The following is a 27,525-nucleotide window of genomic DNA, read 5'->3' on the forward strand; positions in this document are numbered from 1 at the left end:
ACAACTGCGACCACAGTGTGAATGGTTGTCAGATTTCATGTGACTTTTACATAATGTACGAGGGACATGTGTCTTCATTCTGGGCTGCAAACATCATTTGCTCCTCAGCAGCATAGTAGAATGGCACACAGGGCGATTACTTTACCACAGAAAGTTGGTTATTCATGTTGAAAAAGATTTTAAAGGGCAAAACTGGTTAACGATTGAGGCACGGGTTGATCACGAGGCTAAAGAGCGTTGTGGGTGTTGCGGATGGGGGATCCGTGTGCAAAGGAGGGGGAACTTTCTCTCCGAGAGAAAAAAGGTAGGTGCTCGAGCACCCAAGCCCCCCTTCTGAACGTGTCTGCTGTTTATAACACAGTAAAATTAAATAACTGCTAACAGAGATGAACCAACTCCCCCTTCACAGTTCAGTCTGCGGCTGCTCATTAACCCTTATTAGCATGCGCCGTGCTTGTCATAAATCACAAACGATCAGTGTTTTCAATCACAAGAGGCTTATTTTAGGTCTCAAATGCCGAAATACACATTAGTAGTAGCAAAACAACCCTTTACAGTTCATGAAATACACCACGGTTGTCTGTGAAAAGAGTAATAATCATATAAGCATGATTTGACACTGTGCTTAATTCATACAGTATACACATTGTGTGCATAATTAGACATTTTATGCTGTCCGTATCTGTACTTTTGTGCATGCGGGTCAGTTTAGGAACAGGATGTGTTCACACTGCAAATCTGATATTGGCCACATTTATTAGAGCAGTGTGAACAGCCATGCAAAAAAAAAAAAACAGATCTGAGAAAAAAATCTGATTTGAGCACTAAGCCTCGCAGTGTGAACGTAGCCTAATTTCTATATGCATCTCCTCCTAGACCGTTCATATTACAACTACCAAACTTACTCGATACTGGTCTGACTTGGGTTGCTATATCTTTTCTAACTGACCTGACTTACGGTTTTCTGAAAACTGACCCGGAAAATTCGGAAAAGTCCCATTGACTTAACATTAGACCAAATTTTATGACCTTGTAACTTTCCGCCAGACTGTTGTACAGACTTAAGTTTAGGCTTATTTAACTCAGACTACCAATCTGCCAATCATTGATGACCTTTCAACTTAGTCATGCCCTAGCAACCACTTACGACACCCTAGGAACTGTCCCATAGACTTGCATTATAAAAATTGCCATTGACTTTACATTGGACATACTAACAACAAACCAGTTCATACTAACAATATACTGATCCATACTGGAAACATACTAATGCCAATACACACTGGACTCATACCAGCAAACATTCTAATTCATAATAAATTCATGATAACATGCCAATTCATACTGTAAACATGCTAGCAACATGCTAAGTTTTTGCTAGAAACATGCTAGCATAATGCTAATTCATACTAGAACCATGCTAACTTATGTTAGCAACTGCCTAGTAATCACTAAGAATACCATAGCAAACGTCTAGCAACACTTTAGCGATGACCTAGCAACGCCTTAGCAACCACTCAAAACACTCTAGCAATCACCTAGCAACACCATAGCAACAACTTAGAATACCATAGCAACTCCCTAGCAACACCTTAGAAACTACCCAGCAATGCCTTAGCAACCGCCTAGCAACCATTCAGAACACCCTAGCAACACCTTAGCAACCGGTTAGCAACCACTCAACACCTTAGCAACCACCTAGCAACACCTTAGCAACCACCTAGCAACACCCAAGCAACCACCTAGCAACGCCTTAGCAACCACTCAGAACACTCTAGCAACACCTTAGCAACCACATAGCAACTAATCAGAACACCCTAGCAACCACCTAGCTACACCTTAGCCACCATCTAGCAACACCTTCACAACCGCCTAGCAATGCCTTAGCATCCTCCTCGCAACCACTTAGAACACCCTAGCAACCACCTAGCAACACCCAGGCAATGCCTTATCAACCACTTTGCAATGCCTTAACAACCGCTTAGCAGCAACTCAGAACACCCTAGCAACCACCTAGCAAGCACTCAGAACACCTTAGCAACCGCCTAGCAACCCCTTAGTGAACACCTTAGCAACCACCTAGCAACACCTTAGCAAGCACTCCTAACACCTTAGCAACCATTCAGAACCCCCTATCAACTGCCTAGCAAGAAATATGCCAATCCATACTAGAAACATGCTGACATACTGTATATGTACTTATCTATGCCGACTGTTTCAAACTTCGTAAAAACTACTTAGTTTTTTGCACTTTAAAACGACTTTCAACCTTCAGACTGCTTTCTCAAGCCACCAAAGTTTGTCTACGAACTTTATTTTCTAGTTTAGATTTAACATATTACACTTACCATCTAAAGCAGGGATGTCAAACTCAGTTGCTGGAAGGCCGCAGCCCTGCACAGTTTAGTTCCAACCCTGCTTCAACACATTTATGCCCCATTCACACGGGGCTTCAGCGTCAACGCGATCATCATAGCAGCGTCAGCCTATAAAATTAGTCAGCAATAGGCCAATTGCTGCCAACTTCTGCAGCGAGCAACGCCTCTGAAGCGGCGCCGATGGATCCACAATGCAGTTCGGCAATGCTTGATGTCACCCATTCAAAGTGAATGGGATCCGGTAAAGCTGATGCCCCGTGTGAATGGGGCGTTACCTGTAGGTTTGAAACAAGCCTGAAGTAGTCAATTAGTTTGATCAGGTGTGTTTATTAGGGTTGGAATTAAACTGTGCAGAGCTGCGGCCCTCCAGGAACTGAGTTTGACACCTGTGATCTAAAGAATTACTTAAGCTCTTGAAGAACAGTGAATCGTTTTGTGAAATGAATAATTGATTCAACGCTACTGCAACATGAGAGGTAAAGGGATAGTTCAGAGATAAATTAACATTTGCTCATCATTTACTCTCCAAGTGGTTTCAAGAACTTTTTTTTTCTTCCGTTGAACACAAAAGACTATATTTTGAAGAGTGTAAGAAACCTTTAAGATCCAAGATAGCAGCATGGTCAGGCGTAGCGGCTTCTCCAGGTCTTAAAGACAGTGCTTATATATTTCTTTATGGTGTCTGTTTATTCTCAAGTAGTGTCAATTTTCCACAAAACATAAAGAAACCGCAGAGAAATACATATATGATCACCAAAGCTTTTTGGAAATTGGCTGTACATAAAACGACAACTCACCCATTTAACCACTGAGAAGCTATGAGGCATTCGTTTACTGCTGAAGCCGAAAATCAAGATCACGGCCTCACCAACTGACACTACCTGAACTACGCAGTGTCACAAGCGAAGTGAGATAGGACAGAAGCGAGGTAAGTGCAGAAGTACATAAGCTAGGCTAAAGGCTAACCCCACCAGACCAGCTCTTACAACACTCATGCTCTCAAATGTACACGCATTGAAAAATAAACTGGACACAATCCAACTCAGCAGATTTGCACAGCATGAGGCAAGGGACTGTTGTGTGTTTGTCTTTACTGAGACATGGCTGAACGTCAACATCCCGTACTCTGCATGAGCTGCATAGGCTAACCAATTCTCACAATAATGTGCCTGGCTACCAGTTATCCAGAGGCAATGCTAATGTGAAACATTAAAGCTAAAGCATGAAGGAATTGATTAAAGATGGGCAAAATTGATCCAAATATATCAAGGAGTGAACTTTACGTCAACCCTATTTTTGCAAGTGTTACGCGAGTTAGCGGTTAGATATCAGCTAGTGCCTACTGTACCGAGTTCAAAGGTGTATTAGAAAGTTTCCACCAATAGTTAAAATCTATGCTGCGCATTTTGCGTGGAAACAGAAAGGGACTGGGATGATGGGTTGATGATTGTGTTTGCAGTATGAAAAACTTTGGCTTTGGGTTTCAGCCCTGCAGAACTAGTGTTTGGTTACAGGGTGCACAGGCTGTTGAAACTGCTTTAAGAGTGCCAGTCCACTATTGAGTGCCAGTCCTCACCCTATCCGTGCATTCACACGGGGCTTCAGCAACAACGCTTGACAGAGGGTGTGTCTGAAGTTGGGGCTGACGCGATCATCATAGCACGGTCAGCCAATGAAATTAGTCCGTAATCAGCTACTGTCTGAGCTGGGGTATTTGCATAAAACGATCTGATTGGCTGACGTTTCTGTCAGCCAAGGCTAGGCTTAGGGAATCGACTCGAACATGTGATCTATACCAAACTTCACTTACACCTATTTTTTAAGACTGGTCCAGGCAAATCGAAGAGTGTAGTCTCTTTTACCGTGCTATATTATGTTGTTGCGTGGCCAACAATAACAATATAAATACAGTATTTCATCATTTTACGAGCAGGGTAGCAACAATCTTTTTTTGAGGACATAATGATTTTATGAAAACACTCATCACGGATCTTAAAATGAAATTGAAGTTTTATTGGCTACGACACAAGAACCTAATTCTAAGCAAAACATGCAAACACATACTCACAAGTCATTCAGAAAGATGGGATAATGACTTAAAATTCAAACATATCTACCATGTGTAGTAGTGCAATCTGTGAGAATCATGAGACTTATATCATCTATAACTACTTGTTTTGATGAGTGGAATCTAAGGGAATCGCAGTGATGTGGGTGCAGTCCTGATGCATGGAGATGAATGGAACGGGGATTCTCCAGCCGGTCTCGTGGACATTATCTGGGTAACTATTGACGTGAGTAATGCAGGAAGTTTGCAGTTTGTCCTCCGGAACATGAATCTCAAGTCTCAAATTGTGTTTCAAGACTTATTAGCAGAGTTCCTTGGTGAGAGTCATTGATCTTGCTGGCAGGATGTTTCAGCATTGTCGTGCAGTGTTGACATATCAGCAGCATGAAGGAGTTGTGGAGAAACACACAAATAAGGTTTGCAGCTCTGTTAAAGCCTCTGTGGCTGTGGTGACAGCAGATGCACAACATAAGCAAATGGAACAATGTAAAATACAGAACCAAGCACAAAACTTAAGTCAAATAGCTTAACTACTTCCAAAGTTTTATAGTACGGTAACTCAGTCCGGCACATATGACGCTTTCCCAATGACAGCCGTTGTCAGAGCAAAACCCCGTTTCTGTTTCCTTTGAACAGAATGTGTGAATACCTATACAAACTTACACAGAGTCATACAAAGGCACATATTAAAATGTATAACCAGTTTAAGTAAATGTCTATTATAATTATAAGGCATGATTTCTCATTCATTCCTTTGTCTTCCAAAAAATGCAGGCTGAGGTAACATTCTGGGATGAAAAAAGAGGTGGAGTACCAAGGGCCTGGTAGTACCAAGTGCTCAAATGCGTGGAGCTTGCCATCCTTTGGTGACAGAAAAATGAGTTTCCTGAATCAGATTCTAAACCTGATTATTTTCCTCTTCCCAGGATAGAGGATTGCCTAGGTTGTGTGGGTATCACCACCTATGTCACTAAGCTTGACTTAATGCAAGCATATTGGCAAGTGTCCCTCACAACCCCTCAGATGTCTCCTCATTTGTGATGCTTGATAACTTCCTGCAATATACAGTCATGGCTTTTGGCATGCAGAACGCTCCAGCCTCTTTCCAACCACTCATTCAGGAAATTTTGTCCGGCTCGACAAGTTATGAGGCATATTTGTATAACATGGTGGTTTGTTCAAATTCATGGCTGAGTCACATTAATACCTTGTGTGAAGTGTTTTCACAACTTGCCAAAGCCTCGTTAACAAGTAAAATGTAGCTACGTGCAATTTTGGCAAGGCAGTGGTTACTTTCTTTGGTAAACAGGTGGGCCAAGGGCAAGTGAGCCCTGTCTACACTAAAGCTGAAGCAATTCGTGAATTCCCTGTGCCTAAAACTGAGCAGGAATTGCAACACTTTTTTGGCTATGATTGGGTACTGTGGGTATTTCTGCAAGAATTCCTTCACCATAGTATTTCAGTTGACTAATTTGTTGAGCACAAATAGACAGTTTAATTGGAACTCTGAGTGTGATCATGGTTTAATGCCGCTAAAGATCTTCTGTATTGTGCACCCATACTTTCAGCAATTGATTTTGCACATTCCTTTAAGCTTGAAGTTGATGGAAGTGCAGTAGGTTATGGAGCTGTGCTGACTCAGGAGGGTGAACTTGACATTGACTGTTTGATATGCTATTTCTCTCAAATGTTTTCCAAAGCTCAGAAACTGTATAGCTATACTGAAAAGGAGGCATTTCGAAGTGTATGTAGGAAGTAGTTTTACAATGTATACCAGGGGTGGGCAAACTTGATCCTGGAAGGCCAGTGTCCTGCACAGTTTAGCACCAGCACTAAACAAACACCCCTGAACATGTTAATGTGTCTTCAAGATCACTAGAAATCTATAAGCAGGTGTGTTTGATTAGAGTTGGAGCAAGGCTGTGCAGGACACCAGCCCACCAGGACTGAGTTTGCCCACTCCTGATGTATAATGACCATAATCATGTATGTTCCAGTCCGATCAGAAGTTGATGAGGTGGGTACTTGTGGTCCAAGGATTTAATCTTAAAATATGCCACAAAAAAAGGATCTGAAAACATTGTTGGAGATGAATTTTTATTTGTGCTTATTCTGATTAGGTGAGTTTAGCAAATCATCAAAATTTATTTAACTCTTGTAGATGAGGGTGTTATGCCTGAGCGTATTGCTGGGTTGTATATATACATTCTCTCTCTCTGTCCTGTTCCTGTTGCCCCACCCTACTTGGGTGTGCTACAGCCGAGTGCTGTGATAGGTGCCCAGAGAAAATCTTTAGTAAAGTGGACCGACGGAACCAGATCACGGGGAAGAAACTGAGTGTTTCTGAAAGTTTTCAAGCTGTTGAAAAGTTACATAATCTCGCTGTGACTTGGTGGTATAAATGGTATGAAATATTCTCTCTGTCTTTCTAATCTCACCCCTCCTTGGAGGTGTCGTCAGGTAAAAGGCAATTGGTCCATTCATGCGGCAGACAGGGTAAGTGATAAAACAAAGCAAGGGTCAAAACAAGGAGAAACTAAACCAGGGAACGCTTTGAAATGTTACAGGGTGTTAACCAACAAGACTCAGCAAAGTATATGTAAGTGTGCTCTATATATAGTCCATGTAATCAGTACTTGAGCAGCTCCCAGCTGTGTATGAGTAAACGTAGGAGAATCATAACAGGTGTGTATGTGTGTGATGCGTGAAGGGAGTTGTAGTCCATATGGAGACAGGATTGTAGTCCTCCTGTGATCTGTATGGAATAGATCTCTGGTGATTGTCACAGGTGGAGTCAGTTAATCTCTTGCTTATTATTTTGGCCTTTCACATCCCTGAAGCTATTTTTGTGCTCTTATTCCTTGCAAATACTTCCCAATTTACTAGTTTTCTCACAATAAAAGAACCTGAATATCATTAAATTCCAACCTGTTACGTGTTTTTTAATACGGTAAATACCAAGGACGATATTTTTCCTGTCTTTATAAAATGCATTAAAGGGCAGCTGATGAACATCCATAATTATACATTTCTATTTTTTATTGAAAATGTTTATACTTTTCACAAGAACAATCAACAGACATTTTAAAAACATTTCAGTCTTTAAAAAATTGTTTCGAAGCTTTCTTTTTCTATATTTTGCATTAATGCAGTACCGTCGTAAGCCTAACTGGCACTCTAGGCAAATGACGATCATATCGTCCCCACAATATACATGCTGCGGACGAAGGGGGGGGGGATGGGTGTCTCCATCCCACCAAGCAAGATGCCTCCCTGGGCGATCGCCCACATTGCCCATGCCTAAATCCGCAATTGCATTTATGTCAAAGACAAAGCATTAATGAATAAAATTTTATTTGCACATTAACTGACATATATCAAGTTCATAAATCTGTTTCACATATGAGAAATAAGTGTTGTGGATACTGAATGTCAAAACCTAGAGTGTACATAAGCAAATGAATAATGAGGATGTGCACATATACAAACACATTTGAGTTTGATGAAGAAGCATAGAAACAATGAAAAAAGTACAGCTGTGAAATAAAACTAACCAAAAAATAATAATTCTAAAAGTGTAACAATGCTTCAAAGCCTGCATTCCAGTGAATCATAATCAAATATTTAGGCCCTGTCCACACAAAAACACATTTAACTGTAAATTCAGGTATTTAGCATCCAGACAAAACTTAAGAGTATTCAATTTAGGGAACAATTTAGAGAATTCACTATATATTTTTTAAACAGCTCCCAAAGTGGATAAATCTGAAAACTATATTCCTGTGAACAGCCAATTTATATGATTTGTGAAATGTTGATGTCCTTAGCCCACATCTTGACCCTAATCAGAGATGCTAGGTCACATAACAACAACAACAATGGCTGACAACATGGTTGTGTTCAGATGGTAGAAGCAACTGAGGTTAATAGCTTTACTAAAGCAAAATCTTCTGCTCCTTTGCTACTATGGTTATCAACAAATGAATTTAGACAACAAGGTGCATCACAGGATATTAGGACCACTTCATGCTCCAGGGCGTCAGGATAATCTCTGCCGCCATTTTAAAGTGTGCTCCACTTGAATAAGTGAAATTTACACGGACATACCCTCGATCCCTCGATATTGACAGTAGGAGTGAGTCAGCATGTCCACACCAGCACCTATATGTCCATGAAAACAATGCCATTATTATTCACAAGTGCTGAAGGGTTTAGGGCAGGGGTGTCAAACTCAATTCCTGCAGAGCCGCAGCTCTGCACAGTTTAGTTCCAACTCTAATCAAACAAACCTGATCTTACTAATTGAGTCCTTCAGGCTTGTTTAAAACCTACAGGCAAGTGTGTTGAAGCAGGGTTGGAACTAAACTGTGTAGGGCTGTGGCCCTTCAGAAACTGAGTTTGACACCCCTGGTTTAGGGAATTCCATATAAACCCATACTTATGTTGCACCAGTAATACACTTGTGTAACGTAATCAATGACATACATCCGAGGGAACAAGTTGGAGGGAAGTTATCGAGTGAAGCTCATAAAAAATGGACTGGAATGCAGCCAATTCTTGTGTTTTATTCAGAAGGACTTTTCTCTATGGCTTAATCCCTTTAAAGGGGCATCTCTGAAGGGTTTAGAGCAGGGGTCACCAAACTTGTTCCTGGAGGGCCGGTGCCCTGCAGATTTTAGCTCCAACCCTAATCAAACACACCTGAACGAGCTAATCAAGGTCTTACTAGGTATACTTGAAACACCCAGCCAGGTGTGTTGAGGCAAGTTGGAGCTAAACCCTGCAGGGACACCGGCCCTCCAGGACTGAGATTGGTGACCCCTGGTTTAGAGCATAGGGAGGAGTCCATCCAAATTGAACACAGTGTGAATCAAGATTCAAGCAAGGGTCCATAAGTTGTATCCTTCAAAGTACTTCATTCCAAAAGGCCCTTCAATGTTACCAGCACTTTGGTTTGGAACGACACTTCAATATGGCGGCCATGATTTTTTTCAATCCAAAGTGCTCTTAGGAGGGCAAAATGTCCCATTTGGAATGCACCAATTGTCTTTTTCATTGTTTGTTTATCTCTGGGAGAACTGCAGTAACACATGCTGGTCTGGCAAATATGCTACATAATTTTCAGTATGTTTCAGTGATTCTGTATGTACACAGATTTTTTTTTTTTTATTAAAAACTTCTGATTCATGTTGATGTAGCCTTAGAAGAAATAAAACACTTTTTTATGAAACAGCAGCAGCAGAAGAGGATATTATTCTTTCAGTTGGGATAACTACAGTCCAGCAGCTTAGTAACGCTATAAATGAGCCACGGGTGAATAAATAAACACTTCAATGCAGGGTGGTCAGAGTCTTGTCCGCCATGGTCTCCTCTTCTCCATCATGGGTCTCGGCTCCTGCACCATCACCTTTGCGATTCAGCTTGACAGACAGTTTTGTGAAGACAGAGCTTTCTGCATTAGAGCCGCGGCTGGATCGGGTGCTGCGGCTGGAGCCCATCTCTGAATTGGTTCCTTCGAAAAGTTTGGCCATGAAGCCTAAACCAGCCTGACGGATGTGAGAGCTGCCAGCGAACACGTACAGGACTGGATTCACACTGCTGCTCATGAATGCGAATGCTGTCACATTGGGACGACCCACTTTTGCCACATGTAGAAAAGAAGAGGAGCCCTGCATCACACCAATCACCTGTGCAAACAGACAGAGAAATGAACGCCACTTTATTGGGCTGATATAAATGTCTAACAGCTGCCTTCTGTTCGTATTTTAACAATTATTCAAGTGTAAAATGATTGATTATTTCAGTTGATATCAAGTATTTCACATAGTCTGTCATGTTATATGTTTAGCAGCAATCATTTTATCCCTGAGGGACGCAGTTTGTTTGTTTCTTGCTTGTCAACAGATGTAACCCATGATCATATTCCAGGATAACAAAGTTACAAAAGCTGAAGCTGTGCAAAATACTGCAGTTTCACATGTGACTTGTCAATCCAGTGACCGCACCAGGGATTAGGGGCCATAACGAGGACAGAAACAGTGAGATTGAGCAGGTGGCCAGGCATGAGAAGATACAGGAGCACAAAGACTGGATGGAGAAAAAGCAGGAGGTAAGAAGCCCTGGTAGGAAAAGATGCAGGTGTACAGAGAGGGCAGAGCTGGCATGCAGGAGAAGAGGCAGGAGCCCAGAGATGGTGCAGGAGGCCCAGCAATGAGGCAGGGAAGGAGAAGAGAGGGCAGGGGAGTTCTTAACCAAGAGGTTTCTTAGGTTTGGGGACAGTAACAAGGACATAAGCAGTAAGACTAGGTAGGTTGCCAGCAGGAGAAGGAGCAGGAGGCACAGAGTCGGGTTGGAGAAAAAGTCAATAGTATCTGGATGCAGAATTGCATATGCAAGCTGACACACACAGCCTCAGACATGCAATGTCAGACACAATACACTCTATGGAGCGAGAGACATCACTGTGAGGGGTAGGGGTAGGGTGTGTACATTTAAAGCATTGCATGCCACTGCACACGGTCTGCATCCAGACCCCTCTTGAAAAAGCAGGAGATCAGAGACAGGGTGGGTCCAGCATGACAGGCGTGCTATGTGTATAACTGATCTACCAATGTAATCAACCCAGGCTCATTCTGATTACGTACCCCTATATACATTTCTGGAGAGAGCAAAATTTGTCCCAGGAGCTACGTTTTCTTGCAGTTTTTGTTCTCGCGAATCCACCAGAGGCCACTGTGTATGCTTTATCAGATCTCAAATTTTTCTTACAAGTGCCATTCGTGCCTGCTGTTCTCACGTACATCCACCAGAGGCTGCTGTCGACTGATTGATTTACTGACAGACCAACCAAATGATTCCATCACCCTCCACCTGACCTAAACCCAACTACAGTGTTTTAAATAGCAATCCAGAAAAAGGTCTCGCCTTATTTTTAACATGTTTTCAGATTTTACCACATTCTCACCCTGTTATTTACTTGCTTTTTTATTTTTTGGCTTTTGTTTTTGTCTAAGCCGCTTTCTGGAACTGTTCTTCACCGGACTCAAACTCCGTTGTCGTGGTCAACTCTACTCTGCGTCCCATAATACTGCATAATTCGTGATCTCCACAAATGTATATAGGGCTACGTTTTCAGAATGAGCCTATGTTGCTTTCAGAATGAGCCTATGTAATCGGCACATTTGATTATGTGCCTACAGCTGCTGATTTGATAGTAAACAGCTAAACGGTCTAGGTGAGCACAATCACAATGAAGAAGATGCACCGATGCAAGATGAAAGTGGAGCTGCTGTTTTCATTGGGTTCTGAACACAAAGAGCTAAATGAATGATAAATGAAACTGTTATAAAATAACGCAGGACGAGTTATTATGGAGAGTAACTGGAGACGAAATCAGATTTGATGGTGAGTTTATTGCCAGTAAAAATCAACTGGGTTTGAATGCCAAATAACACTGATGACAAGTGTGAGTGAAATTTGCCAAAGTATGCATGAATATTTAGAATACATTTAGTTTTTGGTTAATCATGACGTATTTGTGAAAACATTGATACATTCTCACATTTTGTGCATGAATGTGTTCACGCATTTGAATGAGACGTCTTTCCTAGTTTCTTTTTTGTATCTTTTTTTTTTTTGTATCAAGTTTATTTTGATACACTTTTTATAAATATAATTTAACTTTTTTCATAAGGGAAGTTTCATAAACTAGTTTCGAGAGGAACACGTGATATGATCAACTTCAGCTGATCCTCATCACTAATCATTAGCTAGCCTATCGGAGCACTCCAAAACTACTATATATATTCTAGCTAAACTTCATTCCCTATCTCTGTTTTCGGAACCCCCCCCCCTTCCAACCCCCCTATCCTTCCTTTATCCCTCCTCCTCTTTGATCGGGCAACACGGTGGCTCAGTGATTAGCACTGTTGCCTCGCAGCAAGAGGGCCACAGGTTCAAGGCCCATTCGAACCAGTTGGCACTCCCTGCGCGGAGTTTGCATGTTCTCCCTGTGTTTGCGTGGGTTTTCTCCGGGTCCTCCGGTTTCCTCCCACAGTTCAAAAACATGTATATAAGTGAATCAGAATACAGTCACAAGCACACAGCGTATACATGCCTAACCAACCAGTATCACCCATTAGCCAGAAGCGGGGGGGACATTCGAGAAACACCTGATCTCGTGTCCCTCCTAATGCTCATTAACCAGGCGGGAACCTTGGGCTCATCTATCTCCGAGCTCAGGGTTCTCTCCCGGGACAGCATGCCAAACCTGCTATTGTAGTTGAGCATTATCTAAGTGTGAACTCTTGAAAAGGATGTTTATGGGTAACAGAATATCTGGCAGATCAAAGGTTTTGAATAACTTTAAATACAGCTTTACAGTGTGTATGTAATGCCAAATCCCAATTCTCCCCCTTAGCCCTTCCCATTACCCCTACTCTCCATCTTGTTCATTAACATGAAGGGGTGGGGGTTTCCCAATTGTCCTTAGTTTAAAGGTGTAGGGCATGGGTGTCCAACTCGTTTTAGCTCAGGGGCCACATGGAGGAAAATCTATTCCCAAGTGGGCCGGACCAGTAAAATCACAGTATATATAACTTGGAACAACAACTTCAGATTGTTTTCTTTGTTTTTCAACAACACGTTCTCACAGAAATTCGTAACTTTTTGATTTAGTTGCTAATTCCTATGGATTCGTACATTCTCATTCATACAATTGAGTGCGATTTGCTTATCCACCAATGAAAGCTGGGTTTAGGGGTGTGGGTGCCACGGCTCCTTTTTTATATCGTACATTTTCACACAACTGAACTCGTACGAATTAGCCACAAAACTGACAAAATGTGAAATAGTTACATTTCCTTGTGAGAACACCTCAGTGTGGTATGGTAGGGCATAGATGTGGTCTTTTTCTCTAAGAAGGCTGTAAAACTGATGCTGATTAAGGATTTTTTATCGCAGGGGTTCTCAACCTTTTTCAACTGCTTTCTCTGATCAATTTTTGTAGGCCCACCTGTTTAAGATTTTCTGTCTCAGATTATAAATATATGTATTATATATGTACAAATATATTATATATAATACATTTGTACATATATAATACATATATTTATAATAAATAAAGGTTTAAATGAGCATTTCATACAAATATTTGAAAGAAAATCAGGTGGGCCTACAAAAATTTATCAGAGAAAGCAGTGTGGCCCGAAGTGGAAAAAGATATATAAATATATGTATTATTTATATATATATATATATATATATATATATATATATATATATATATATATATATATATATATATATATATATATATATATATATATAATTCTTTTTATACATACAGATTCAAAGAGAACCACAGGTCAACAGGAAGATTGCAAAAGAGCAGCTTCTGCTTTAAGCTGAACTGATTGAATATCTACTATTAAATATGTATTTTAAAATATACAGACAAATGTAAAATACAGTAAAACACCCTTAATCTGTTGAAATGCATCGATCTGATGGCGATTGAGTTTGCTGCTGGATATTATTGTGGGAACGCTGAAAGAAACAGTGAACAGCTCCGCCATGCGCACGTCTGAACTCTGAAGCTCATATGCAGGTTTATTTTACATTCTATGACAGAAACACCATTGAGCCTCGCTAGATCCTCCTGTATGGGCACGCGTCCATTATAAAACAATCACAGGACATTAATTTGGACAACTATGCAGATATATTAAATCGTTTACACAAAAATACACAAAGAGAGACCTTGACTTTCACTTCTCGCATAGTTTGTGAATGAACAGACTTCTGTGTTGCCTACTAGTTGCAGACGCGATCATGAGGTGGTTTTTGCGCCGAGTTTGAAGTAATTCATCACAGAACTAGAGAAAGTGCATTACTTCGATCATTTTAATATAGCATATTAATAATGAAATCCAAAAATTATAGTATAAGATTGAGAGTTCATTTTAAGCTCTCTCGCGGCTCACCTGCAGGATCGCTGAGGCCCACCGGTTGAGAATCCCTGCTTTATCGGATGAAATTAACCATTTTCAGTTGCGCCATCCAGTGGACACAATTGGAACAGCAGCTCATTTTATAGAAAAATTGCAGCTCATTTTTATATTTTACAGAATCATCTCACGGGCCGGATCCAGCCCGCAGGCCATATGTTTGACCCCTGGCGTAGGCCTAAAAGAAAGGGCTAGATACCCCTTGAAACAGATTTTTCAGCACCACACTCGAAACCACAGGGTACGAAAATTTCCCAGAATACAGCCTCTCCCCTCAAATGCTATACTTTTACATATTGTTTACTTTTATTTTGTGTTTTGTATTGTAATTCTTGTGAGGCTGAAGGAGGCTGACTATAAAGGTTTGAGTCTGAAAGGATATTTTCGTCATGAAGCTCTTTTTTGCCATTGGCTATCTGTTGGCTATTGGCTATTTTTACGACAAACAAGTTTTAATACTTTCATAACGCCATTCATATTTTACCGTCAGGCATTTTTAATAAAAACGCTAACATAAAAAACAATAATTTTTGCTATCTATAATCCTTAATAATAACTTTTGTATAGCAATCCCACAACATACTTTCAAATTTGACACTCGATGCCACTCGAATACCCTGTCAGAAAAGTCTAGTGGCTAGAAATGATGTTTTTACAGCATCTGCTATAATGTTAACGTTGTTTTCGTGTGTTTACATATATGAATATGGCCACTGTGTAAATGCACAGTACAATTACGAGCTTATGGCCACATTATATGGCTACAATAACATGATATCATTGCCTTCTGTTATTTCCTGAAGATAAATACCAAAAGATAACACAACTGGAATAACTACAGCAGTCGCCATCCTCGATCTCATATGAAGCAAGAGATCGTGATGACACATGATGACGTGTGCTGGTGCTGTAGTGCTGTCCCATTTCTTAGGGGTAAATTTTGAAGCCCTTCCCCTTCACACTCGGTATTAAGGGCCGAAAGGCTTGGGAAGGGGTAGAGGTACAAAAATAGAGTTGGAAATGGGCCTAAATGTGTTCCACCTTTTGAAGTCAAAGTAATTTGCATAAACTTAGAATGTAAATGTAAATTACACTGGTTGTTCACCCTTCTTATGTAAATGATGCCAAAATGTGGTGCCATAAGCAAATGAATAACTAGGATGTGCACACATATGCCACCATAAACATAAAAAAAGAAAATGACTGCATTGATATCTATTTATGCGAAACAAAAAATAAAAAGGAAACATATTTCAGTTTCCTTTGAAGCTTCAAATGTACTTTCTTTAAAAAAAAAACTCTTGTAACCAGGTGATGGTTGATGGGGGTAAAATATTTATAAAAATGTCGAAAAAAGGGTGTAGGAAAATACAGACAGGACCCTTTAAGAAACCTCCGGTGACGTCATCACGCGTATGTGCACGCGAACGTGCGCGCTCCCGCAAATGAAGTAACTGCGTTGCTGTAAGCGCGAGCGATCATCGATTGTTTGAGTGAAGTATGATATCCAGTTGGATGTTGACGCAGGATTGCGTTGGTCTGTGAGAACGAGTGTCATTGCAAGTGGTTAAACTGCATGTACAGATGAAGCTGTTTACAACATAGGTGTTTGAGTGCACAGTGTGAAACACAGGGGAAACAACTGCCACTACTGTATTATGATTACAATTATTATTACTAGTATTAGTGAGACAGTCTGCATTTATTTGTTTATTGCACACAATACAAAAAGAACTTTGTATTACTCGATATCTTTATTTTTTTTACTGATAAACAGTTTGTTGATAACCGAGAAGACACTGTACTCTTATTTATTTTATGCTTTATTTTGTTCGGGGTTTCAGCCCTTGTTAAAAATACAAACAAAGTCTCCTAGCTTAAATTTTAAGGAATAAATGTAAACCCCACTGATCTTTGTTGGTCATGTGTATTCATTTTCTGAGGCCACACTAATAGTGAGAAAATGGCTAATTGTAAATCCATGCCAGCTGAGGGCAATCTTGCCCTAGAACTGACATTTACAAGCACTTCCTGTTTGATGGGCATATTAGCCTGGACAGACTATACATACACTCAAGGTATTGCCAGTTCTCAGTGCTTTACCAAGCAATTTCTTTTGTCCTACCATGTTTTTGAGTGTTTCCTGTGAGTTTTAACTTTATCTTTTGGTTTACATGAACCCAGTATTAAAATTGTTGCAGCTGCATTAGGGGGAGAGATGTATTGAGAATGATTCCAATAGTTCTGTGAACTGTGTGATAAATTAAGCTTAAACCAAAACAATTTAACCAATTGCTTTGCAAAATAATTCATTCACAGTTTTCATAATGTAGCCGGTCCAAAACTGGTAACTTTGATATGTTTGCATGTGAGGTAAGCTGATCACATGCTAGAGATGTTAGTATCAGATCATGCTCACCTGTATGATGTTGATCAGGTGATACGGCAGCCAGAAGAGGGTGAAAGCAGCGATGATGAGGAGGATGAGGAAGTTTCCTCTTCCCTTGCGCTGGAACATGGCGCTGCGCAACCGAAGGATGACTGAGATATAGCAGAACAGGATGAAGGTGAAGGGCAGCAGGAAGCCCAGCAGAGTCTCAGACAGGTACTGAAAGATTTCATGAGAATCACTCTGCCAGTGGTATGGATTACATAGATAGATGGGCACACCTGGTTTATATTCCACCACAGAGCTGTCAGAGCAAAGATATGAAAACAAGATGAAAGAGGCTAACATTTAAAATGAAGATAAATCAGAGGCAGTGGTTTCAATTGCAGTTATGCATTAAAATATTGTGCTTTATATTACAGAATAACCATTGGAATTTTTTTCAGCAAAGATCTCACAAAAAATACCATTACAGACTTTACAAACCATCACAAATTTAACCACTGCACACAAATGGTTCCTACAATGTTTTGGAACATGTCCCATTATAATTTATTGACTTTAGTTTTCCACAAATTACACAAACCAAAACCGTTACCAGTAGAAACCCACAGGACTTATGCAGTTTCCATTAAAGAGCCCATATTATGGGTTTTTGAAAATGCCCTTCCATGTAGTGTGTCACACAGCTCTAAGTGAAGTGAAATGTCCAGCTAAGGCTTAAATCTGTAAGTGTACAGTGTTTAAAATTATTGATTCATCTATAAAAGAGTCGACTCATAGTGCTTCAAACGAGTCGTCTTGATAACGAGTCATTAGGTGTTTCGCGATGACGCAGCCACGAAACACAAGCCTCGCCAGTAGTTACGCGCGCAAACCCGGGAGATTTGAAACCTGCGGCCCCGCCCACTAACACAGAAAAAACACTAGACACACAGACACAGACGCCGCCGGTCTAATGAAGTCACGCTGTGCTCAGATGGATAATATTGACAGTCTCTACTCAAAGATGAAACTGTGAAGAGTCAGTGGTTGAGGTTTATTCACTAGTGTAAGTAAGTGCGATTAAAATTGTTGCCTCGTTTACTCTAGCTTGCAAATTATGTATTTATTGTGTTTTGTTACTTGTTAACCTGCTACAGTACACGCGGTTACTCTTTATATTCTCTTATCGCATGTAAGCCACGTTAAAAACGTGACGCGTGCCGCTTTGTTTACGGATTTAACGTTAAATGCTTTTGTGAGCTCTCGTTCCACTGCCGTTTGTCGTTGCTATGGCCATCGTAAGCTAGGAGACAGGAGACTCGTGTCGATCTCTCTAGTTCTGAGGAGGAACGTAATGTGTTTGTTTGTGTGTGTGTGTGTGTGTGTGTGTGTGTGTGTGTGTGTGTGAGAGAGAGAAAAAAAGCAGGTCGAGTGTGTGACGCCTAGGGGCTAGGAGACAGGAGACTCGCGTCGCTCTCCCTAGTTCTTCTGAGGAGCGTTGTGTGTGTGTGTGTGTGTGTGTGAGTGAGAGAGAGAGAGAGAGAGAGAGAGAGAGAGAAAAAAAAGAGCAGGTAAAGTGGCTAGGAGACTCGCGTCGATCTCCCCAGTTCTTCTGAGGAGGGTTGTGTGTGTGAAAAAAGCCTTACACTATGAAGCGCGTGTGCACTGTGACTACTTTTATATAGTTGATTACCAGCTGGGCATTTCACTCTGCCTCGCGCTGAAGCCTGTCAGTGTTGTCGACCAATCGCAGCAGGCTGTCATCGGTCCAATCAGCGCAGATTAGCTTCGCGCTGAGGAGGGGGTTGGGAACAAATGAATCGCTGAACGATTCATATGGGAGTCGCTGGGATAATTAGGTAAAAATAAATGCAGATTATAAGACCATCAAAGTGTTTTTTGACCTTGCATGCATATTAGACTGTTGTTGGAGACCCTTACAACCTAAATATGACCCTATTTCATGTATAATATGGGCTCTTTAAAACAAAAAAGGAGACTATTAATTAGGCTATTAACAATCGTATGGCAGTGCCATAGCCCATAATTCCCATTTACCACTCAGGCCCGTTTACACTAATGTGTTTTTGTTTTAAACTGCATAAGTTTTGCTACGTTTACACCATCCATCCACACCAGTGTTCCCCAACCCCGTTCCTGGAGGCACACCAACAGTTCATGTTTTGGATGTCTCCCTCATCTGACCCATTAACTTCAGGTTTTGGAGTCTCTTCTAATGCAGAGTTTCCCAACCCTGTTCCTGAAGGCACGCCAACAGTCCACATTTTCATCCTCTCCCTAATCAAACACCCCTGAAACAACTCATCAGAACATTAGAAGAGACTCCAAAACCTGAAGTTAATGGGTCAGATGAGGGAGACATACAAAACATGAACTGTTGGTGTGCCTCCAGGAACAGGGTTGGGAAACACTGATCCACACTACGCCGGAGTTTTCGAGCCCCGAAAACGGAGCATTTTGAAAACGCTGGAGAGGCCATTTTCATTCTAAAACGCTGCTGCTCCGTCTCAGTGTGGATGGGGGAAAACGGAGACATCTGAAAACGGAGGTGGGGCTGCAGACATTAGCATATTTGATTGGTGCTTTTTCCCTAATATTAAGTAGGCGACACACGGTTCAGTCCTGCATCCTCTCCTTGTAAGTTCAGACTTCGCACGTTTGATATGGAAAACAAACTCCAGAGTGTGTACTTTTAAGTAATTCACTTCATCCTGGCTATGTTGTTATGTGATGTTTTATAAACAAATTTCAGGAGGAGCACGCGCAGAAGTTTCAGTATCAAATACGTCATTGACAATTATTCTATTATCCAATCAGTTCTTGACCAAACCTCTATATATACCAAAGCTGTCTTACCTGCAGCATCTTATGACTTTAGCATCCCTCCACCACCCCGTCACCTCACCTCTTAAGCATTACAATCCCGGGGGGAGCGTTCTGGGGCCAGGCTAGATACTTCGCTCGAATCCCTATTCCTCTCTGTTTCCTGATAAGAGGAATAACTCGAGTTTGGGTGTCTTCCCCGAGCTCAGAGCCCTCTCCCCGGACAGCACACCGAATACGCTTTATTCTGAAACTATTGCAAGTGTGAACTCGTGAAATTAACAATAAAATGAAAACATGATGTGAGGAACTGACTATTTTCAATTTGATATTATAAACTTAACAGACATCAAAATGTTGAGGCGTCGTGTAGCTGCATAATATGACCTTCATGCGTATTTATAACAAAACGGAGCCAATAACAGAACTGCCTGCTTTCATTTTCATTGAAAATACGAAACATACCCTCTCTTTCATTGATTATCAGTTTTAATAATTAATAATGACCATTATAAAAGTATAACGTTCAGTAAGTTTACAGTAAATTTGCCATCAGCCCAACTCAGTTTGCATTATTATAGGACTGTCTGAGGTTTACCAAACCTGTCAAATGCATGATGGCTCCTGTTTGGACTTACCGATGTCCTTGACTTCCATCAAAACTGTGTACATTTGAGATATATCAGAGACTCTTTGTGAGACTGGACATTACGCATCCTAAATCTTCATCAAAGTATGCAGATCTCCTCACTGAGTTGTCTTAGATGATTTCTCAGTTGGATCTGGCATTATTAATGTTTTTATTTATGTATTGTGTATGTGCAGCCACATTAATGGCCTGTTTTGTAGTCTCTATTAAAAGGGACACTGATTGACATTGAATAAATGCTATGGTCTTTAATCCATCTTCCCATTCTTATTTAATTGTTATTGACAGTAAAGTCTGTTTAGAATAGAAATGAAGATTTATTTTCTGAGGTTACAGCCAGAAGTCAATTGAATTCATTTTAAATGACATCTGCATGGTTCTTTTATTTAGATCATAAAGTTATTGATACCCAGTTAAAATAAGTACAGGAAACATATAGCAATGAATAAATAAGTTAGGTTTAACAAAAAAAGTAAGTTTATGTGACTTAAGTAATTTTGGAAATATTAGTTGGCTCAACTTAATTTTAGTTTTAAGCAATGTTTTAGTGTTTAATATACTTAGAAAAAGGCTGGAAGTTGACTCAACCCAAAATGTCCGATGCAGCCACTTGCCTCACTTCTTATAAGTTAGATCTAGGTAATACTTTTTACAGTGCATATGGGTATGTGCTTAAAGCACGCTGCAGTGTATGCCAGAGAGTGTGTGTGTGTGGTCACGTGATGTGCGTTTCCAGCAGTGTAATGTGGACAGAGTTGTACAGAAACGCTAGTGTGCGGATCGTTTTCATTCTAAAACGCCGTTTTAAAACTAAAACGTACTAGTGTAAGCAGGGCCTCAGTTTGATTTACTGTATTCTGTATTTGCTTTTGGGTATTGTTTTTTTTTCTAATTAGAGACAGTGAAAGTTCTTTTTAAGAAACAAATGTTTGAAACCTCTATTGGGATAATGCATCAATCATGTTAAAATATTCAACTCGAGAGGAAACCTCTCATGAGGGGGAAAACATCCTGCAAGTATGCCTAATCTAGAATGAGTGGCAGTTTTTTTTTTTTTACAAATGAATGCCACCAAGTCTGCAAACATCTTTTTTTTATGTAGTTTTTCAGTTGTGGATGGAGCACAAGGCTTTGCATGGCCCCCATCTACCACATGCCTGAGGTATAGAACTCATCAAAAATGAGAAAATGCTGGGTTATAGTCTTCAGAATATTCTCTTAGTCTAGTCTTGTCAGATTTTTATGCACCTGCTTTATGTTAGCGTCCGATTTGCTGTTTGGACTCCTAGCACCTTGATTAGACTATAACCTGTTTTCCCCAGATTATTCTCCAACCTAGCCCTTTTGGATAATGTTCACCACTCTTCAACCATGCTTGTCCTGGTGTAGGGAAAAAAATTGGACCCCTGCCTCTACTCATTCACCAATATTTAATCTTTCAGATGAGACGTTAATCGGAGGTCCTGACTCTCTGTGCTCATTAAAAATCCCAGGATGGACTTGGGAAAAGAGTAGGGGTTTAACCCTGGCATCCTGTTCAAAACTGCACACTGGCCTCCCCATATTATAATTGGCTTCATCTCCTCTCCACCAATCAGCTGGTGTGCTGTCTGGCACAATATGCCTGCCATCGCATCATCCGGGTAAATGCTGCACACTGCTGGTGGAATAGGAGATTCCCCCCAAAAATGTGTAAAGTGCTTTGAGTGTCCAGAAAAGCGCTATATAAATGTAAGGAATTATTATTGTTACCAATATCAGAGTAGGGTCAGAATTGAGAGGCATGGTTGGGATAAGGCAAATTCAGTGAGTGGGTGTGTAATGGAGGCCAGCTAGTGAGTGCTGTGCAGATAACCTACTGTAAAAGGCAGCTCTCATTGGTGGGTATTGGATTGATTGCGTTACATGTGCATAATTTGGCAGTGGTCAATTTTTTGCCACAACATTAGGACAAGCGTGGTTAACCAGTGGCAAACATATTGAGGGCTAAATTATAGAATAATCTGGGGAAGACAGTTGTAGTCCAAGCGAGGCGTTAAGAGGACAATCCAAAGAACATGGCCAAGAAGAAACAGGAGCGTTTTGAAAACGCTGGAGAGGCTGTTTTCATTCTAAAACGCTGCTGCTCCGTCTCAGTGTGGATAGGGGGAAAACGGAGACATCTGAAAACGGAGGTGTGGCTGCAGACATTCGCATATCTGATTGGGGCTTTTTCCTCAATATTAAGTAGCCTACACATAGTTCAGTCCTGCATCCTCTCCTTGTAAGTTCAGACTTCGCTCGTTTGATATAGAAAACATCCCGAGTGTGTACTTTATAAAGTCATTCACATCACCCTGGCTATGTTGTTATATTACCAATAAAATGAAAACATGATGTGTGGAACTGACTATTTTCAATTTGATATTCTAAACTTAACAGACATTAAAATGTTGAGGCGTCGTGTAGCTGCATACGTCATCTTCATGCATATTTATAGCAAAACGGAGCCGATAACAGAACTGCCTCCTTTAATAAACAGGAGAAATCAGACAGGGCTCTTTGTCTCGCTTTAGCTCTGTTTGCTGTTGCTGAGCCAGGCCTGTTATTTACCATGTCTCTGTTTAGTAAAAGCCAGCATTTTGTCTGTGCTCAGTGTGATGCACATACTACTGAATGTCTAGATCAGTGTTATGCGGCTTACAAGAGCAAGCAAATGTACATCATGTTGATGACCGCTATACAATTGTGATGGTCACTGTATGTAGCAAAGAAAAGTGCAGTAGAATTTGACACTTGTTTGGGGTTCCCTGTTACATTTCCATTGTCGTTTGTACAGCTTGCAGTATGTTTCTCTATTTGCATATGTTGTGATGTTATTTGAATGTTAGTGGTCAAATTGATGATGTGGTCACACTATTTTGATGGTCTGTTTATTGAATTTAAGGTATATTGCATCTACATGCCAACTAATTCTCATTAGATTATCAGTAGACTGTTGGGGTTAGGGTTGGTGTAAGTTGACATGTACTTGCAAAGTTTCTTACAGTCAGTTAAATGTCTGTTTAAGGAGCAGTATCAACTGATATTAAGCAGACAGTCTACTAATACTCAAATGGACCATCAAAATAAAGTGTTTTTTAAATTGGGTAGTGTTTCTCTATATGCATATGTTTTCGTATCCTGTTGTGCATTTGAGCTCTCTCTTGGCCACCATATTGGCCTAATGTTATTACTTAATATATAATGTGATTTGCTTGAGTATGTAAAAACAAACTATCAGACATACCGATAAAACGGCATGGGCAAAGCCATCAGAAAAGCCATCACCCAGATGGCCAGCATGACGCTCAGGAGCCTCTTCTTGGTTCTCAGCCTTTGAGAAACAAATGGCTTGGTGACGGCGAGCCAGCGGTCCATGCTCATCAGGCAGATCAGGTAGATGGAGGCATACATGTTGACGCAGCACAGGTAATGCACCGTCTTACACACGACAGGTCCGAACTCCCAGCCTTTCCGTCCCACCAGATACCGGATGAAGAGCGGAGCACTCAAGAGCACCAGAGCATCGGCCATGGCCAGATTCAGAATCAGCAGACAGGTGACAGAGCGGCGCCGGACTCGACACAGAACCGACCACACCACGAACAGGTTACCAGGAAAACCGAACACAAAGGCGATAACCAGGATTGCAATGCCAATCTGATGGGACAGGGGCAGGGGTGGTGGTGTAGACGGGGGAGCGGGCACAACGGCGGATGGAGGTGGTCCAGAGAAGACCGGAGGTAAAGGAGTGGCCATTTGACTCAAACTTTATGGTGTTGCTTCTTGAATTTACTGTGGAAAGAAAGCAAACAAAGCAAAATCAAGATCTGTTTCTGTCTCGCCGATAGGTTATATTTATTAGTGAAACAGATTTGTGGTTCTCTGTTGCTGGACAGTTAGAGAAAATGTCTTATCATGATTATAGTGATCAAAACACTAGTGCTATCGTTCGGTTCTTAAAAATGGAGCCACAGTATATGGTGTGGTTTGGTCTGGTTTGGGGTATCCTGCCTGGGCTCAAGATATCTCAGTGTATCATGAGTGTATTATGTGTTTACCATGCGGGAGGGGAGAGTATTGCATTTATTTATTTTTTCTTTGTTTGGTCTGAATATCTTTACCCCTCCTAATCACACAGTTTTAAAATCACGTTTGTTTTACAATTAACTGAAATCTATCAAAGATAAATGTCATACATTTAAGGCATTTCACCATGAAACATTAAATTTACACCTCAACATAAACATGGAACCCTGCATTTTGGATTTGTGCGTTTCATGTTTCATGTGTGTGTGTAGGTTGATATTGAGATATTGTTTCTACGTCGAATAGTTCGGACTGCTGAGCGAATCACTGGTACAACCCTTCCTACTCCCCAAGAACTGTACTTATCCAGAGCGAGCAGAAGGGCTGCCAAAATCACTCTGGACCCCTCACACCCAGCACACTGCCTCTTTGAACTTTTACCTTCTGGTTGACGCTACAGAGCACTGCGCACCAGAACAGCCCGACACAGAAACAGTTTCTTCCCTCAGGCAATCCATCTCATGAACACTTGATGATAATAATTGTGAAACCAACATCACTACTTGCCATACACTTTTATACACATATACACTTATTTAACAACACACTTTACATGCCAATTTGCACATAACAGCTGCACATATAACGTTGTATATAGTAATAAACATGTACATACACTTGTCAATCTGTATATTTGCATTCACTACTTCTATTTTTTTTTTTTAAATATATTTATTATCTGTTTTTTGTCCTGTCTCTGTAATCCTGTTGCACTGTAGAAGCTCTGTCACAAAAACAAATTCCTCGTATGTGTGAACATACCTGGCAATAAAGCTCTTTCTGATTCTGATTGTTGGTTAAAGTACACATGAAATCAAAACTAAGCACATTGATTTTGTTAGCTCACTTTGCTAGTTTTGTGGTGAACAATTCATTTTTGCATGTCATCCAGAAATAGAAATGTGTGTGCCCTTTTAATCTTTAACTGAAATCTGTAAAAGCACTTCCTGTTTTTCTGTTTTTTTTAAGGTAATTTGTCAGATGACGTATATCTTAGGAATTGAGTTTGGCTAACATATTTAACTACGCCCCTCCAGCTGTCAGTTTTGACAACAAACAGAAATGGTGAGTGGGGGTCCATTCTTTGTACCTCGCTTAAATTATCTAAGATTATTTGGCAGATACTGGATCTGTTAATCTTGATAACTAATCTCTGGCACAAACAAGTTTGTAAATCAGATTAAAATGTCTGGAGGAATTGATTTGAGATCGCTGCGTGTGTTGTGAAGGACAGATCTATCAGTCTGATCTCACGAGGAAACGTAAGTATTTTACATTTTAGTGGCTAATTCATACGAATTCGTACAAGTTCAGGCGAACGAAAATGTACGATTTATAAAGGAGGCGTGGCACCTAACCCCACCCCTAAACCCAACCGTCATTGGGGGATGAGCAAATCATACTAAATTGTACGAATTAGATCGTACGAATTCATACAAATTAGCCACTAAATCAAAAAGTTACGAATTGGCCTGAGATTGCGTTCGATCAAATGATCCTCGAAATCATGATCAGCAATGCAACGATTGGCTGACAGCACAGCAGCGTAATGACCTCATCTGATTAATATTCAATTATCCATGTGAGCAAAATTATATAAAATCCGTAGTAAACAGTTTGTTAAATGTAATACGCAAAAACTTTCCACATTTGTTGTGGCCTGCGTGCTTTACACTTTCATGTGTCAAGAGTATTTAGCAATTTATTTAGTTTTGCATTTTAGATCGGATTTTCTTTACTATAGAAGCCCAGGCCTATTTTAATTGCTTTATCAGCGTAAGGAACTTAAGTTACAGTTTTTCTCAGTGGCTTTGGTGCATTTCTCTCAGCACGATTTACATTTGCGCAACAGTTAATGCATTTCTTAAAACAATTAGTCATTTGTGCACATCATAGTAGCAGTTTCTCATTCCTTCCAACAAATTGCAAATGCTCTTGGACATGGATCAACTGCTTTCATACAACTCTCTGCTGTTTATAACATTATCATTTGCTTATGTCATGTCAGTCAAAATGAACTGAACTTGTGAATGCTGAATAGTCATTCCATGTAAAAATAATAGTCCTCATTTCACTACTTGAGTCATTACAAACAAAAATGTTGAAGTAGTGGTCAAAATCTGTCAAGCTAATTTTATACAACTTTTTAAATCTTATTTTTCCTGAAAATGTCTTATAAATTGAATAATTTGATGAGTGATTTACAGACCTGTGTGTGTTGTAGGTTCAGTTCTAATATGTACTGCATTACAGTTGTGCACAGCTCTACCCAAAGGAAGTGTATGTTTTTTGATAATAAGGGTGTGTATATTATTTTGCACAATGCTGTGAATAATTTAGAATTGTAAAGAACGAACGCAGTAAAATGTGAAACATACATATTCAGTGTCTTGTACTCAGATAAATGCAGTGATGTCTAACTTTACTGTAGTTTTCAACTGGCTGTGCTAATAGTATATAGTGCTGTCTTAAGTATTTTCAGGACGTGTCACCAAAATCGTTTTGCATTGGAAAAAATGAACAGAGTAAACTGTCCTAATGAAAACATGACAAAGCCATCTGACTATCTTGTTCATAAACAATGATGTCAGGACTTTTCATCTTGATGACACTGACACTTTCATTCACATCTATACTTGATTTTGAGGAATGAGCTCTCCATTAAGAGCAAGTGATGCGCTTTTGCAGGTTATCAGCTAGGTTTTGCAGTTTGTACTAATTGTTTTGAGAATTCGTTGTTCTGTTCTATCAACATTGAGAACTGTTGCGCAAATGTAAATAGTGTTGTGAGAAATGCACCAAAGCCACTGAGAAATATTGTCATTTTGCATCAAAAAGCATTTTGATATCAGTAAAGGCGTCTGCAACTTTTGCAAAGCAACAAATCAGCATAATATTAGCTGTCAAAACATGTGCATGACTGCATAAATTATTATCCTTCATAAAAAACAAACAAACAAACAAAAAACTGTTGAATATTGTGCATGTCTATTATCATACAGAAACTGTACTAAAGCTGGATCTGTAGCTTACAATAGTACGCATTTGTATCTAAAAATCCATATTAATAAATGTCTCTTTGATCCCCTTGGGAA

At 40.3% G+C, this 27,525-nt stretch overlaps 1 protein-coding gene across 1 annotated transcript in view; it reads right to left on the bottom strand.

Moving 5' to 3' along the window:
• Positions 1-7,552: 7,552 nt before the first annotated feature.
• Positions 7,553-27,525, bottom strand: part of ltb4r (leukotriene B4 receptor) — a 28,981-nt gene continuing 9,008 nt past the window's right edge. Inside the window, exons 2-4 of the mRNA XM_056460905.1 lie at positions 23,589-24,136; positions 16,873-17,146; positions 7,553-10,133 (exon numbers count right to left, since the gene is read on the bottom strand). Coding sequence (XP_056316880.1) covers positions 9,777-10,133; positions 16,873-17,146; positions 23,589-24,100 — 1,143 coding nt within the window. The 5' untranslated portion in view covers positions 24,101-24,136 and the 3' untranslated portion in view covers positions 7,553-9,776. The remainder of the gene's footprint in view (positions 10,134-16,872; positions 17,147-23,588; positions 24,137-27,525) is intronic.

Source organism: Danio aesculapii, chromosome 7 (assembly GCF_903798145.1).
Source record: "Danio aesculapii chromosome 7, fDanAes4.1, whole genome shotgun sequence".
Taxonomy (NCBI): Eukaryota; Metazoa; Chordata; class Actinopteri; order Cypriniformes; family Danionidae; genus Danio; species Danio aesculapii.